Genomic DNA, 15,437 nt, shown 5'->3' on the forward strand with positions numbered 1-15,437 from the left:
ACAGATAGGGTAAGACATTGAAAGAAAGATACGGTAAGTCCGAGCAGGTACATTCACGTATCTTTGTACGCCGCGATAGCTCTAAAACGCTCTTTATCGCAAATCGCAGCTTCAGGGGCATTTGTCCTGATAGCATTTCACGAGTCGATGCTTGGCGTCTGACGCGATATAAAGTCGAAGAGCGATTAGCGTCTCTCGTTGTGCCCAGCTGTAGGTCTCTAATTGCTGCGATACGTGATTCCTCTTCCAGTGGTCATGACGTCCGCGGTGAAACTTGGCGACGTCCAGGGCATTCCCATCGTCAACTTTGCAGCCTTCATCGATGGCTCAAACAAGCAGGAGGTAGCAGATGCCATGCTTGATTCGTTCAAGACTGTCGGATTCGTTTACCTTGTGAATCATGGCCTCGCAAAGGAGAAGATCGACGGGATGTTCGACTGGGTATGTCGTCATTACATTGATCGGCGACGCGGTACCGATGACCTATGTCTGCTATCACAGTCGAAGAAATTCTTCAAACAGCCTGTCGAAGTCAAGCAGCTCGCTCCTCATCCAGAGTCGGGCGCCCACCATCGAGGTACCGTATTTCAAGTACTCTGAGTGCGATATCACTCATGACGTTGACAAGGTTACTCTGCGCCTGGAAAGGAGAAGGTGTCGCAGCATGTGTACGACGCCGGCGAGCTGGCAAAGCTTCGTGCTAAGGCTCCCGACGCGAAGGAGAGCTTCGAGTGTGGCCGTGAACATGACCCGCACATGTCCAACATTTGGCTGCCTGATGGCGTACTTCCCGGATTCAAGGAGGCGTGCCTCGACTTCTTCTGGGTATGTGCATCCTGTATACTACGATCAGACGATCCAATGACGATTGATGGATAGTCATGCTACGAAATCGAGAAGACGCTCTTGAGAGCGCTTGCGTTGGGTCTTGGCCTTTCAGAGGACTATCTTGTCGGCTTTCATAAAGAAGCCGATAATCAGCTCCGGCTCTTGCACTACCCGAGGCGAGCAAGTTCCTAATGCAATGCTAGAATAGCACTAACACGCGGTGGGTCTCATAGTGTGTCGATCGACGAGCTCCAGAGGGATGAGATTGCTAGGATCGGTGCACACTCTGATTTCGGTAGTATTACATTGCTGATGCAAGACGGCGCTGGTGGATTGGAGGTGGAAAGTCCCAATCAGCCTGGCGTTTTCACGGTACGTTACGTCTCCGTATGATGCCTTACACTCGAGGCTAAACAGTGCATCTCAGAGCGCTGTGCCCATTGAGGGCGCCATCGTTGTAAACGCAGGTGATTTCCTAAACCGATGTACGTCCACCACTCGCGTATGACGATATCAAATTCATTTACAATGTATATCCCAGGGTCCAACGATACGATCAAGAGCACTATTCACCGTGTTCTTGCACCACCGAACCTAACCAGCGAAGACGGTATGACACCGGAACGGTATTCTATTCCATACGTACGTTTTTAATCCTAAGTATTGGCTCAATATTGACATGCTCTCTAGTTCTGTACCGCGGTAAGAGCGCCTGCTCAAAATCTGCATAACATGACCAAGGGGAACTGATTGGCTGTTATGATTCATTAGGACTTTGGGCGAACTGTTGACTGCCTTCCTGGAACGTACTCGGAAGAGAATCCAAAGAAATATGAGCCGATCTCAGTGAGTCATGGTCAGGATACCCCTCTTGTTGGAAGGCTTACCGTCTTGTAAAGGCGGGAGACTACATCAAGTTCCGGCTTACACAGAACTACTAGTCCGGGGAGCCGATTCCGCCGGTACTGAGTGAGCTCACGACGAGCTGAAGATCTCTAGAATTTACCAAATGTATATACTGTGTATGGCGTGTCGACGCTGAACAGAAATGTATTGTCTCAAAGCTGGTTCTCGTGGTTAATGGGTATATGCGCAAGCACGGCGGATGAGTGCAGCTTGAGTACTTGAGTGACGGTGCGGACGAAGCTGGTGGCGGCTGTTTGATCGATCGATCGTGACCGGCGCTTCCGTGTTCTCCGCTTGGCCTCATTCCCCTTGGACCAGACAAGTACCGTACAAGTCGCTCTGAGTCTCTTGCAACCATCACTCAGTATAGGCTTCTGGAAATCTTATACTATTAACAATGGCTTCTGTGACTGAGCAGCGCGGAACAAAGCGGAAGCGGGGGGCTGTAGCTAAAGAAGTGAGTAGGGCCATTCTGCCTTGGTTGTCTGTATCGACAGCCGCTCTGCAAGCGTAGGAAGATCTGTCTGTCAAATTGACAAGAAAACTAGTAAGCCCGCTTCTGCATATCTTGTGGCTGATATCTAATACTACTCGTTCAGTATCATGCCGCGAAAGAAATGCGCAAGGTAGCTAAGAAAGAGAAGACGTTTGAGACGCAAAAGATTGTGAAGAAGCTCAAAACACTGAGGTGAGTGAAACGGATCATGGCTGACGGAGGGCTTGTTCATTGTTTTGTATACAGGGCTAAGGACCCGGAAGGCAATGCCAAAATGATTCTCGATTTTGAGAGTCAACTCGAGGTCATTAAGGTACACACGCCTATCCGCTACTCAGTCTCTTTCCGTGTGTTGACTATGGACCAGCACCTTGACCACGAGCCTATTGCCAATCTCGCTCTTAAGACTAAACTTAACAAGGACCGCCTCTTATTGCAAAACGAACACATGCAAACCGCGATCTCGACAGAACTTAGTCCCAACCTACTAACATCAGCGGATCCTGGGACCGCAGCCAGAAAGGTCCAGGATCGGCTCCTGAGCTCTAAAACACTTGCCGTAGAGGTTCTTTCCGTCCTCACCGCCCTCAAGGAGATGGTAGATCCCAGTCTACGGAAAGGACCAGAGCAGGCTCCTGATGCGGAAGGATCTGACGACGAGCCTCCGTCGAAGGTAAAGAAGGCGAAGGCGCCTAGCCGGCCTGTAGGGGGTAGTGGCGACGAGCATGAAGGCGGGGATGAAAGCACTGCTCCCGAGGTGGACGCTGCTGGTTGGGAATCCGGGACAGTGCGCGGCGATGATGACGACGATGGTTGGGAGTCTGGGTCGGTTGACGACGCTAATCCTCGAGGTCAATCGATTGCGGGTGGAGCAGACAGTGACGGATCCGAAGCAGACGACAGCGGTAACGAAGATGAGAATAGCGATGATGAGGAGGACGACGACGACGACGACGACGATGTGGACGGTGGCGACAACGCTGCAGTCGCTATTGCATCGGCGACCAAACGCGCTTCTCAGCAAGCGGAGAAAGGAAAGAAGGTTGCACTTCCCGCGAAAGACACGAAAGGGAAGTCGAAGGCAACCGCGGAATCTACATTCCTTCCTTCACTATCTGTTGGCTTCACTCGAGGCGACTCGGACGCTTCTGATCTCAGCGACGAAGAGGTGAAGGTCGCCGACATGCGGAAAAACAGACGCGGCCAGCGAGCTCGGAGAGCGTATGTGCATCCTTCGCCGTGTCCCTCAAGCTCTAGCTCACCACAAATTTCATTAACAGTATTTGGGAGAAGAAGTACGGCGGAAATGCGAATCACGTCAAGAAAGAGCGCGAAGCAATGGCACAAGAGCCACGTAATCAGAGGCGCGCGGACCCTCATGGCAGGAATCGTACCCATCCGCCCGGCGGTTCTCGTAAGGGAGGCCCTCCTTCGGCGTTCAGGGCTCCGCCGAGTGACAAGGGCTGGATGAAGAAGGGCGAGGTACCGAATGTCCCCTCTCATGCGTCTGTACCTCCGAAGGCGAAGTCAAAAGACGACAAGCCTTTGCACCCATCATGGGAGGCAAAGAAAAGGCTCAATGAGAAGCTGAAGCCGGTCATTCTACCACCACAAGGCAAGAAGATCATTTTCTCGTAGTTGAACACAAGGTTTGGACGCATTGACATGCAGAAGGCTTGCGACCTCGTGTCTGACGACCAATAGGATATCCTCCTATTATAGACCCCCGCAATGCGGGGGCATCTGGAAATAGATGCACAGTCACTCGTGTATTTTGTAATTGGCTACGTCTAGGTCCAGGGGTGATTGGTTCATGTGAGACGAACTCTCTGACGGAGCGCTCGCAATGGCGAGGCAGCTGCCGTTCATTTCACGTTCACAGAAGACGCGACTAGAAAAACTGGAACCTCGCTGAGCATGCGGAGATGGCGCGCCATCTCACTTCGTCCCCACCTTGCCGACACATAGAAAACGTAAAACGACACTACATTTGAGAGCACGATAGCAAGCATGTCTACGATACAATGGTGACAACATAAAGGCCTAGAACGAGGTATGACGACGGCGCCACAAGGTATACCAAAAGGCCCGGAGATCTGTGAGAAAAAGCCAAACGTGACCTAGGATGACGACAGTGTACATCACTGAGCTTTACGGCAAGTGTGCTTTTTGCCTCCGCTACTCTGCAATCTGCATTCTCGCGAACACCACATCTCTCCGCATCTAGGGCAGGAAGGGAAGTTGGCTCCCTTTTGCGTGCAATTTGCGCAGCGCGTCTGCACGGATATTTTTGAGGCGTCCTCAAGCGACTCAAGGACCGGATGCAGCGCCTTGTGATTTAGTGTCGGCGGCGGGGAGGTCTCGCGCGCAGGGGTTGGCGGACCAGCTGACAAGGGCACGCTTGAGAAATAGTCCGACCCTGAGTATGAAGACGGAGTGCGGCATATGGACGGAAGGGAGGACAAATGCCGTGACGGCGGCCAGGCGCGTGACGGGGCCTGGTCGCCATTCGAAGCAGCATCATAGGCCCCGCTATCACTGGGGTGCGGCGGGATTTGTGATGGATATGTTCGGGGCTGCTCCGCGGCTAGAAGGGACCGCAAGGAGCGACGGGGGGAGCTTGTTGGGGTGAATGAGCCGAGCAACTCTAGATCGTCCTGAGAGGTGTGAAGCACCGCGGGCGCTGGTTTAGGGAGGGGAAGGACGGTAGAAAGAGCAGGGGGCACCCCGGGTCGGTACGTGTCTCGCGTTCGGCGACCTTGCAAGTCAACGGACGATGCCACACGTTGTCTGCGGAAGGCGCGACCCTCTCTTCCACCGGTGCGGAGACGCGTATAGCCCACCACAGCGTCTGACTGCGAGCGCGAATGCGTTGAACTCACACGCAGGACACTTCCGTCTGCCCCCGCTGTCACCCCAGCTTTCTGCAAAGCTCCTCGGAGGAGTGCGGCCCACGCGTGATTGTCGCCGGGCAGGTCGACGCGAACCGCATTGGGAGCTGGTGGCGTTCGTCGTGTGTCTGCGGCGGTATTATTGCCTGCAAGAGATGTCGCGCCGACACCACTGGGTGAGCACGCATTGCCACTCACTCTTGAGTGGATCGACAGCGATGAGACGTAAGGTTGCTGCGGGCATCATCAGGCCAGGGTATGGTGAAAGACCACTGAACTCACATACCTCACTGACGCAGGTCACTGTCGTTGACATGGGTGAAGATGGGGGCTGCTGCTGAGAAATCTGACTGCATTTATGTAAGGATTGTCAACATGGAGCGTATAATTGGGTGTCACACGACCAGACTTACCACAGGCGTCTGCTATGGGCTTCTGTAGACGGTCAGAACTTTGAAATTAGGGACTAGACCACCAGTTGCGGTCCTAGAACGGTGGTCAGAGCGCTCGTCAAAATTAGTGTTAGGTCAACAGAGGTAGGTTTGCGAGGGGCTGTTGAGAGAGACGGTGCCTAAACCCTGCTCGGACTTCCGGACTGCGTAAAAAGCCACTGCCCCCGGGCGTTGACCTGATGCTTCCGCCGCTAGGCGAGATAAGCAGAGAGTTTGATGAACTTGTGATACAAGAACAGTGTATTCCCAGTCCTGAGAATGAAAGGAGATGGTCAAAGTTAGTTGGACGATGATTAAACACACAACGATTTTAGGGGCAATTTTATGCCTGTGATCGCGCAAGCTCCGAGAAACGCGGGGACAGGGACGCGAGGTACCCGAGTTTAGTTTGGCAATTCCATCTTATCAGATACAATTGTGGCACTTATCTCGTAACTTCTGCTATCTTCCCAAACCGCGGACTTCGGGTGTCGTGTACTTATGATGTCTGGTTTGGAGATAGCCGCGAGAAGCGGGCTACGATCAAGGAAGCCTGGAATTGTACTTGGCTAAGAATACATATTGCGGAATACTAGAAATAATGCAGGAGCTCAGTCTTGTGCGTGTATATAGATGTCAAGCCAAGAAAGAATAACATCTATCCTAAATGTCATGAGATGCAAAAGACGACTGCTGGGAATCTGCACCTCTACCGTGACATACGTGCCTTGATCCCCCGCTTCCCTTCAGCCTGCATTCCCTTGAACACCACGTTTCTCCGCATCGAGAACAGCTCGGGAAGTTCGAGCCGGGTTTTCTGCAGGTCACGCACTGGGCTTGGACCCTGAATCTCGAAGCGTGCTCTAGGTCTGCCAAGCTCGGTCGAATTTCCGGAAGGAGAGGCGAGTGACTTTTGGGAGTCGCCGGTGCCTCCGATGAGGGAGCAGTGGAAAACGAATCGCGGGAGGAAGAGCGCCTGATAGACCGCGACGGGGACGCGGAGTGATCCCGTTCCGTTGCCACTAGATCAGCGCTTTCTGTGCGCACGTCGTCGTACACGTCTCTCCGCGGCAGCGGCAATTGCTGCTCATCATGAGCATCAGGACCGAGCAACGACCTCAGAGATGAATGTGAGATGTCGACGGAGAAGTAGGAGTCGACCGCGTCATAGGTCTGGAAATTGACTGCCGACGAGGCTTCGACCTTAAGAAGCGAGGTTGCGCCGCCAACCTCGAGAGCAGATAGCATAAGGGGATGGGGCGTCCTATGACCAGCATACGACGCAGTGCTGATAGCAATTAGCTCTCGTCGACGGCCTCGCATAGGAACTCGGGAGCCTTTGTTGGGGGAAAGCTCTCGCGCATTCTAGATACCCTGTTAACTAATGCGACTATGGAGACAATAGCGGACTCACGTCACTAGACTGTCTCCGAGTCTCTACAGATGTGGTCATACGGCGGTGGCCCCGAAGAGGACGATCCGTACCGACTAGTAACGAAGGATAAGAACGTAACGTGCATTACATAGCAGCCACACGTACCTTGCCGCGGCATGCAGCATAAATGTTGCGCCTGTGAGCTCGCGCCGATCTCGAGCAAGAAGTCCTCGAAGTGACTGCGTGGTTGCTCTGTGGCTTTTGAGTGCCATGTATGATAGGCTCGCTGTTAGACATTGTGAGTAGTGTATGGGAGGCAGATAGGTTCGAGAGCATACCTTCGTTGTAGGCCGGCGAACCGCTGAAGAACTCGCGGTCGTCGACATACTGGTGGGATTGAAGACACTAGGATGCTCGGGATGGGTTAACGAGCCGGTCTGAATCGCGCATCTTGTATTATATCTGCATGCACAGCTCGAAGCATAGATACAGCAGGTATCACACGAGCAGCTGAGGAGCCTGTGTCATCATAGAAGTCCACAGAATTGCGGACGCATTCGGTTGAACTGCGGGATTGCCGGGCGAGCTCAACAGATAAGACACGCTAGAGAGCACTCGCCTGCAGCAGAGTAGCCTGACCGCCTGCAGCCGGTTAAGCTACCCCGCATCGGCGCCGGCCAGAAAAGTGCTGCAGACGCATGGTGGCCATACAATTACACGCATTGTGGCTTGAGTGATCCGCCGTCATCCAATCCAGCGTGAAGGTAATAGAGGCCCGGCGGCTGTACGAATCTGTTATTAGCTTGAACCTAGGCCTGTACCCACCCAATGTGGCCAGCTGCATGACATCGGAGCTGCAGACAACCAGATTATCGAGCGTCTACAGTGGACTGGTCTGAAGCGCCTGTCGAAGCGAACCGAGCACCGTGTAACATGGGTTGCATTACTGTTCTGCAGAGAGCGCAGATATCGTGTTACCGTCAAACATGCCATAGTCAACACTCCACTTCAGAATTGTTTTTTGCTGATTCTCAGGATAGCTCGTGCATCATTGTGCACTTTGTGTTAGCTGCTCGTGTGACCACCGGTTGGGGTACTGAGCTGTTCCCTATCTCTCGTCACCAACGCGCATGCTGCACTTAGTGCGATAGGTCCTTCCCACAGCTGCAAAGATGAAACGCTGTACGTGATTGTCAATTTCATTGCTCATACCGATGGCGCGGTCCTCCGCAGAACGACTGCTGCATCGATCTGAAGCGGTGTGGCTCACAGAATAGGCGCCATTTCTTGAAAGGATTTTCTTGGAAAGGCGTATGCCGGGTAGATCATCTGAATCTGAGGCCGACTTGTGCCACCGACACTGATATAGGGCATTTCGGGAGCGTCGAGCATGTCCAGTGACCAAGATGGCGTTGCCAAGACTTCGAGACTCCGCCACGCGCAGCTGACTCTGCATGATCGTCGTCGGACGCAGAAAGCAACTTGACGAGCGGGATCTCTACGTACCTGAGCGCACTGCAGAGCACGTCTCGATAGTCTTATCATTCAAAGTCCCTGATAGCTCCTCTCCGTCCAGTGCAACATGCTATACCGCTTCCCTTCGGACCCCCTTGTTGAGGAGTACTCCATGAGCGCTCGCTGTCTGCAACTGTGGATATGTAATGGCAGCAGCACTCGTGTGACTACTAGCCTTCGGTGTTATCAAGATGATGGAGTGGCAAATGAAGCCTTCGGCTTGGAGCAGACCTCGCTGTCGAAATCGCATTGCGATGTAGGTTACCTCCTCTGTATCCGAACGAGGCACTGGCGATCGTCCTAAGACATAGCGGCGCGTCACATGTGCGCGAGCATTGGCTCCATCACTGGCCGGTTTGAAGCGAACGTGCGTTGACTTTGCTTGCACGTCGCTTCAATGAACAGACCACAACGCCTTGAGATGATTCATCAGTACGATCGCCTGTCGGCACATAGCACTCACCTCCGTCGGATCAGAGCTGCGTCCGGCCTCTCACGTCGCGTGAGGCCTCTTTTTCTCTCACCTTCATTTCCTACATGTCTTCTGGCCTCAGCTCGCCCATTTCCTGAACAAATTTCGGACCCCGCGCTGCGGGATGGTGCGGGGAACGTCATCGGTGTATTGCTTTGCTTCGTCATGAATGATCGTGAGTACCATGCCGTTAATTTCTGCTCATCGTAGAAAGTCGTACTCATGTGGCGCACTCACATGATGGTTATGGAAGTCCTTGTCGCCGCTAATCTGCCCCATGTTTCCTCGCCGCTAGTAGGGAATGATGGGTAGTCCAGACCCTGTGGTCCTGTGCGCAAGCGCTGTATGCACCCGTAGCCCTGAGCTACGACAAAGTCCAGTAGTATGTACTGTGAGCCGCATGCTGCTCCAACGTGGTTTGGTGCCGCCCCAGAGCTATTCATGGCTGAGACATTGGAACATGTCGCTTCTGACCTGAGGCATTGTACACTCTAGTGCAGTGAATGTGCCATTGGTAGACAATCCGAATAGAAGAAAGGCGTGAGAGTAACAGTGGAGAGGGCCGACTATATAGTAGTTCCAGACTGTTGAACTCGATGTCCCAAGGTCAGACTTCCATGAGGCGAACGCACAGCAAGTAGGGTGGTATGAAGGTACTATTCCAGCTGAGTAGACGCAGCATAGGTAGTGGCAGAGACAACTGCTCGTGTCATTACCCTTCACGTTCACTGTTTCGTGGTCTCCCGTAAGCAGACAATATTTTACGACCTTTTGAGTGCAGGAGGATGATCATGGACTTCAACTGCAAGCGCCCACGACGCGCTGTGCACGTGAACCGCGTCGGAGACTATTCTTCCCAATTTGGGCTTGGTTTGAGCTTTCACGACCACTGGCAGCACTTGCGACTGCCATGGGCGATGGCGACGGTATCAAAGACAGCGAGGAACGGCCCCCTCGTCTTGCACTCATAACGCCCTCGCTTTCTCCTCCGGGCTCGCGTATCGCACCGGCCACAAAATCTCGCAATGTTGCAAACAGGGCGCCCCCGGCGAAGCGCCCTCGGCTTGCGTCCACTCCCTCCAGTTCCATCTCGCTACCAAGCTCGTCGGCTTCTGAGACGCCATATCACATCCGTGAAAGCATCAAGGCCTCTTCATTACGCCTCCTAGACTTCTGGGCTCAGCTTGGTGAACGATATGACCGGCCGCTCGACGAAGATGATATTATTGACCTGCGGGACGGCACCATTGTCAAAGACCGCGGCGTTCTCCGCGGGTCGCCCACGAAATATGAGATGGGATACTTTGCAGGGGATGAGCCATCTTCGGACGCCAATGACGCGAGTAGCGACGGGGGTGGGCTACATACTGAAGGTGAGGATGAGGATGTGGATGACCTTGACTTGTTCGCGCCGGAGGCGAACATCTCGGACGAGCTCAAACTGGAGAGAGAGAAACTGCAGGCACGCCGCGAAATCCCAATGGATCCCGCCGACGAAGAGGATTTTCGAGAATTTATGGAGGCCGAGAGGCGAAGGAGAGAGTTGCATGGCGATGCTGACGAAGACGACGATCTGGAAGAGTCACAGGTCTATCATCAAATCTCTCCTCACTCAAAAAATCCTATTGCAGCCTTTACGCGGGATGATATTTCCCGAGAACGCGTCCGCTTGGAAAGGCCATTACCGCGTGCCACAGAGGTGGCAAACGACGATCCTGAATACGAGCCCAAATTTGTCTCAAACCCGCGACGGTCCCTTGCTCAGTATGACGACCTCTCCGATGACGAGCTTGCATCATGGGACATTGACTACACTACCCCGGTGAAACGACAACCAGTAACTCCCAAAGCTGCCCCAAAGCTGGGCGTTATTGACCTCACGGGTTCGCCATCATCCTCGCCCCCTCGGCCACCCATAAGACGCGGGAGGTCACAGTCAAGGGCTCCTCCGCAAAAGGCTCGGTCGGCACGGCAAGCGCATTCGAAGTCAACGCCAGATACCTCAAAGACGCCTGCGCGACAGAAGTCTAGTATGCCTCCTCCGCCCCTTCCTCTAAGTCCTGTGCGACAGCTCTTTACTCCTCCTTTATCCTCCTCGTCTGTCACTGCGAGCACCCCTGACCTCTCACAAGCTTCCGAACCGCCGTTATCATCTCCTTCTCCTTCACCACCTCCGCGGCCAAAGCCCAGACCGCGATACAAAGGCGCAATTGCGAAGACTGGTCGTAAGCCTGGGAGCAGCTCTCAATGTGCCAGTAGTCCTATTTCCCACGCGATTGCTTCATCAACCGATGCAGAAGAACAGGCTGGGTCTTCAAGACTGAAGCGGAAACCCTCTAAACACTCCCTGATTCCCGAAGTTCTGATTACGCGCAGATCACAGAGTGCTATGCCGATGAGAGCATTGGTAGAGCACGAGGCCAGCTCTGCTATGGAAGCTCGGGACCACCATGTGGATAACGATGGCACAGCCGCCGACTTGAGTGTCCCACACAGAGATAAAGGCAAAAAGCGACAAGTCTCTGTACGCCCAGATGTTCCTCACAATGAACCAGAAGACCCCAGTTTAAAGCAGAGCAATTCGAGTTCAAGATTACCTTCGGATGACGAAGACGATTTCCTTGTGCCTCCGTCGATGCCGCCGCGGAGTCGAAAGCGCAAACGCATTGTCTCATCATCGTCTTCATCAGGCCGATCCGAGCAAAGAGGATCAAGCCCAAACTCGCCCTCGGATGTTCCAATTCGAAGTCGTCGAAGCACTCGAGAGGCCGGTCCGTCTTCCACTCAGCGCGCATCCGACAAAGCTCCGGAACGCAAGCCCGCGTCGCCTCAGCTGAGGTCGGACGACGAAAGTGGTACGCTTAGCCGTTCTCGAGCAAGACTTCTCTGTTTCCTCACAGTGAGTTTCGTCACACAGACGGCGGTCGGAAACGGGGTACCTCTCGGCCCACCCGCGCCCGATCTCGTACCCCTCGTATACCCTCGTCGGACCCCACATCATTGCCCTATTCTTCCCGCCACCAAGAACACCGCGCTGCTTATTACCCTCCTCACCCTCCGAGTGATCCTCAGATCGAACAGATTGCACGTGTCGTCATGTCTTACATCGCCAGTGCTGCTGTCGGCGGGCATGGTCCGGCGCCAGGGTATTCATATCCATCCCCGTTCTATATGCCGGGTCCGCAGTGGCCCCCTTGGACGCCGACTAGAAACAGGCCTCCTGAATCTCGCTGGGTATCCGGGCATTCGTCAGATGCAGGCCCATCAATGACATCCTCACCTTCTCGCGCGCACTCATACTACGGCTATGATGCGTCGTTGTCTGAAGGAACATTACCGCCCTCTTCTCCTCCGAACTCGTCCTCGTCCCCCATACCGATGCCGCGAGCGAGTTCCCTCGCGAGGGGGAGGAGTAAGTCAAGAGGTCGTAGGGTCTCCTTTAAGTTGGATGGCAGTGACAAGCCGACTGTTCTTACTCCTCCATCCGTTAGTGAAGACGAAGATGCTGGACACGCACAAGACGCGCCACTATCATCGCGGGCGAGTCGTAGTGAAATACCGGCGAATCGCTTCAGGAGGCTGGGCGCTCGGGCCACAAGCGTAAATGCAGAGGTGGCCACACTGAGCGAAGCGCCGAAGAAGTCCGACAAAGGGAAGGGGAAGGCACTCGTGGATCCTGCGAGTGACCCAGACGACTCTGAAGAAGATGCCCCTTTGGCACGTCGGGGGAGACGACACGAAAGAGGTTGCACTCCAGGCCCTCCGTCACATCGCGAGAGGCTTGCGCGTGCGAGTGCGAAGAAGGCTGCGTGACTGAGGTTGTACGACACCGAAGTATTGTTATTCTAGCCTGCTATGTACCGTGATTGGATACCCTTGCCCGTGTACTGAAAGTGTTGTTCGTGTGTATTCGTACCCGTGCGTATCTTATCACCACGTTGCTGCATGACTGCGGGGAGGGAGCATTCTTTTCCTTGAGATCGAGGCGCGGTGTGATCTAATATTCGCTCCAGCTTCCTAATAAGGAAAGAGAGCTATGCCCCACCCAGTCGCGATTTTTCCTGCAAATAATCGACAACACGCCTTGACTCGAGCTGCATCCACACGACCTGCCCAGCCCCCTCCGTCCGCTCCGAATTCATATCCAGCGCGTCCCTCGTCATCTGCTCATCTCGATCGCTACTATCGCACGCATTCGCAGCATTCTGCAGCATCAATCAGGGCTCTAACACCCACAGACACCAACAACCAACATGGTACGCGTCCCCTCTCTGGTTCTCAGCGCATGGAGAGCACTGAGCGCATCTCGTGCTGTACAGGGCCAAACCATGTCGAGACCCGGTCAGTAGCATGTTTGTGGCTGGGCAATCAAGTCCTGACCGCCATCAATTTTCAGCTACGAGTAAAACGACAGACACAGGCGGAAATAGCAAGTTCTACTATGGCCTGTCTGAGATGCAAGGGTGGAGAATCTGTAAGTCATCTTCAGTCCGAGTCGTGGTCATTGCTCGTCCTGCGCGCACGAGAATGCTGCCTCACACTCCTCGAGGGGGATAGAGCGTGCTATCACGCATGTTGCCCGGCGAACCTGACATCCTTCGTCTTGAAGCTATGGAAGACGCGCACACGATCGCTCTAGACCTTGACGAGGGCCAGGAAGACTCTAACACATTTTTCGCTGTGTATGACGGCCATGGTGGTACGTCCGACCCCCCTTCGACCACTGTCAACTTACCTCATTTAGTTCGCCACATGAAGGGGGTAGTGCGGCGAAGTACGCTGGACAGAATGTCCACAAACAACTTGTCCACAATGAAGCATACCAGAGCGGACAATATCATGCAGCACTCAAGAATGCATTCTTGGATACCGACTCAAATATGCGGAACAGTGCGTACGATGTGCAACTCGAGGATTAACCACGAATACATATGTTCTCTGCAGCCGACACTTTCCTGCGCCAGCGAGATAGCTCTGGTTGTACGGCTGTCACTGCACTATGTACCAAGGACGGCAAGATTTTGGTGGTATGTACGCTGCTATAGTGGCATATAACGACAAACTCAGGAGCAAAATATCGTACAGGCCAATGCAGGAGACTCTAGGTCTGTGATCAGCGTCAAGGGCGAGGTGAAGCCATTGAGCTTTGATCACAAACCGCAGAATGAGGGTGAGTGCATCGTATGCATGTCTTCCTCGCTAACGTATTACGGTCTAATTTCCGCAGTCGAAAAGAACCGCATCGCCGCAGCCGGTGGTTATGTATCATTCGGACGAGTGAACGGTGCGTCACCATGAGCTAGCTCAAGCATAGCTGCCGTCTGAGGTATCTGCACAGGTAATCTCGCCCTGGCAAGAGCTTTGGGTGACTTCGAGTACAAGAAGAATGCCGACCTATCACCGGAACAGCAGATCATCACGTGCGACCCGGACATTACTGAACATGAAATCACGGACGAGGACGAATTCCTTGTCCTCGCCTGCGATGGTAGGTTATCATCTATCGAATTGTTGTGGGCTAGCATGACGATGGCTCATTGTAGGCATCTGGGATTGCCTTTCGTCGCAGCAAGTGGTCGATGTTATACGGCGTCTTGTCTCGCAGGGCAAGCAATTGCCTGAGGTCTGCGAAGAGATCTGCGAACTCTGCCTCGCCCCAGACACGACCGGAGGCGTTGGCATTGGCTGTGACAATATGACCATCCTCATTGTAGCGCTTCTTCATGGCCGTTCGGTCGAGGAATGGCACCAATGGATCACCGAGCGGACGAACCGCAAATATGGCTACAACACTCCCGAAGAATTTCCACAGATCTACAGCGATCATAGGTTGTCGGCATTCAGAGCGAGGAAGGAGATCTGGGCACAGCGAGACAGAGAACGTGAGGAGTACGACACAGAGCAGCGTGGCCACGAGGCACGTGGGATTCCTCGCGACCCTCTTGAGGGCAGCGTTTTCGGAGGCCTAATCAGGGCTATCGGTAAACAAAATGCAGGTATCACGATAATGCCGAGGTCGGGGGCATGGCCTGGCAACGGCCGCATCACGGATCCAGATCAACCACTCATGTTTGACGGGGACGACGACAGCGACGAAGAAGGGGAGTCAATCGAGACGGAGGAAGGCGACGAACGCGCACAAGAGATCCGAGGAAACAATGCCACTAACAGTCTCTGGGCGCAGCTTGAGGAATTCGAGAGGGAGAGAGACGAAGAGGATTCGCAGCCAGGATCAAGTCCAGAACGCGAGTCATCAACTCAACATCGGGAGCTTCAAGGGGAGGCCCCAGCACCCCCAGCACCGTCTCAGCATGGGGCGGGGACGACGAAGCAGCTCATATCGATTCCGGGTGTTGATGCACCTACCCCAGCGGTGGAAGCGGAAGGTCTCATGGATGCGAGCGAAAGCCCGTTGAAGGTGTAGTGTTCAGATTCGAGTTCTGTCGTTTTTATGATTTTCTTGCTCTGTTGTGTCTCCCGCCCCCCGTGTGTGTATTCTGGGATTGACTGTCTATTATTCAGT

General features: G+C 53.8%; 6 protein-coding genes across 6 annotated transcripts; 4 read left to right on the forward strand and 2 right to left on the reverse strand.

Moving 5' to 3' along the window:
* Positions 1-33: 33 nt before the first annotated feature.
* POSPLADRAFT_1066950 (hypothetical protein) lies at positions 34-1,769 on the forward strand (the record flags this gene model as incomplete). Its single annotated transcript, XM_024482124.1, has 9 exons — positions 34-441; positions 502-577; positions 629-825; positions 880-1,004; positions 1,062-1,200; positions 1,256-1,313; positions 1,370-1,470; positions 1,600-1,674; positions 1,728-1,769. Exons 1-9 carry the CDS (start codon positions 256-258, stop codon positions 1,767-1,769), a joined length of 999 nt encoding a protein of 332 aa, XP_024336633.1. The 5' UTR covers positions 34-255.
* Positions 1,770-2,103: 334 nt separating this feature from the next.
* On the forward strand, positions 2,104-4,017 carry POSPLADRAFT_1066951 (hypothetical protein). The gene is made up of 5 exons (XM_024482125.1): positions 2,104-2,191; positions 2,249-2,281; positions 2,334-2,422; positions 2,477-3,451; positions 3,511-4,017. Exons 1-5 carry the CDS (start codon positions 2,132-2,134, stop codon positions 3,866-3,868), a joined length of 1,515 nt encoding a protein of 504 aa, XP_024336634.1. The 5' UTR covers positions 2,104-2,131; the 3' UTR covers positions 3,869-4,017.
* Positions 4,018-4,197: 180 nt separating this feature from the next.
* On the reverse strand, positions 4,198-7,313 carry POSPLADRAFT_1172107 (hypothetical protein; the record flags this gene model as incomplete). Its single annotated transcript, XM_024488166.1, has 9 exons — positions 4,198-5,267; positions 5,320-5,355; positions 5,404-5,471; positions 5,535-5,556; positions 6,276-6,528; positions 6,600-6,917; positions 6,967-7,040; positions 7,093-7,213; positions 7,266-7,313. 9 exons carry the CDS (start codon positions 7,311-7,313, stop codon positions 4,372-4,374), a joined length of 1,836 nt encoding a protein of 611 aa, XP_024336635.1. The 3' UTR covers positions 4,198-4,371.
* Positions 7,314-8,252: 939 nt separating this feature from the next.
* On the reverse strand, positions 8,253-9,357 carry POSPLADRAFT_1048309 (hypothetical protein; the record flags this gene model as incomplete). The annotated part of the gene is made up of 4 exons (XM_024479487.1): positions 8,253-8,377; positions 8,434-8,512; positions 8,906-8,921; positions 9,152-9,357. The coding sequence occupies 4 exons, from the start codon at positions 9,355-9,357 to the stop codon at positions 8,253-8,255; spliced, it is 426 nt and encodes a 141-aa protein (XP_024336636.1).
* A 467-nt stretch (positions 9,358-9,824) lies between these two features.
* POSPLADRAFT_1149120 (hypothetical protein) lies at positions 9,825-12,727 on the forward strand (the record flags this gene model as incomplete). The annotated part of the gene is made up of 4 exons (XM_024486268.1): positions 9,825-11,769; positions 11,815-12,148; positions 12,243-12,326; positions 12,406-12,727. 4 exons carry the CDS (start codon positions 9,825-9,827, stop codon positions 12,725-12,727), a joined length of 2,685 nt encoding a protein of 894 aa, XP_024336637.1.
* A 440-nt stretch (positions 12,728-13,167) lies between these two features.
* On the forward strand, positions 13,168-15,338 carry POSPLADRAFT_1048313 (hypothetical protein; the record flags this gene model as incomplete). The annotated part of the gene is made up of 10 exons (XM_024479488.1): positions 13,168-13,170; positions 13,234-13,255; positions 13,311-13,388; positions 13,524-13,613; positions 13,673-13,815; positions 13,879-13,941; positions 14,000-14,084; positions 14,142-14,198; positions 14,253-14,402; positions 14,458-15,338. 10 exons carry the CDS (start codon positions 13,168-13,170, stop codon positions 15,336-15,338), a joined length of 1,572 nt encoding a protein of 523 aa, XP_024336638.1.
* Between the last annotated feature and the right edge of the window lie 99 nt (positions 15,339-15,437).

This window comes from Postia placenta, assembly GCF_002117355.1.
Source record: "Postia placenta MAD-698-R-SB12 unplaced genomic scaffold POSPLAscaffold_11, whole genome shotgun sequence".
Classification (NCBI taxonomy): domain Eukaryota; kingdom Fungi; phylum Basidiomycota; class Agaricomycetes; order Polyporales; family Adustoporiaceae; genus Rhodonia; species Rhodonia placenta.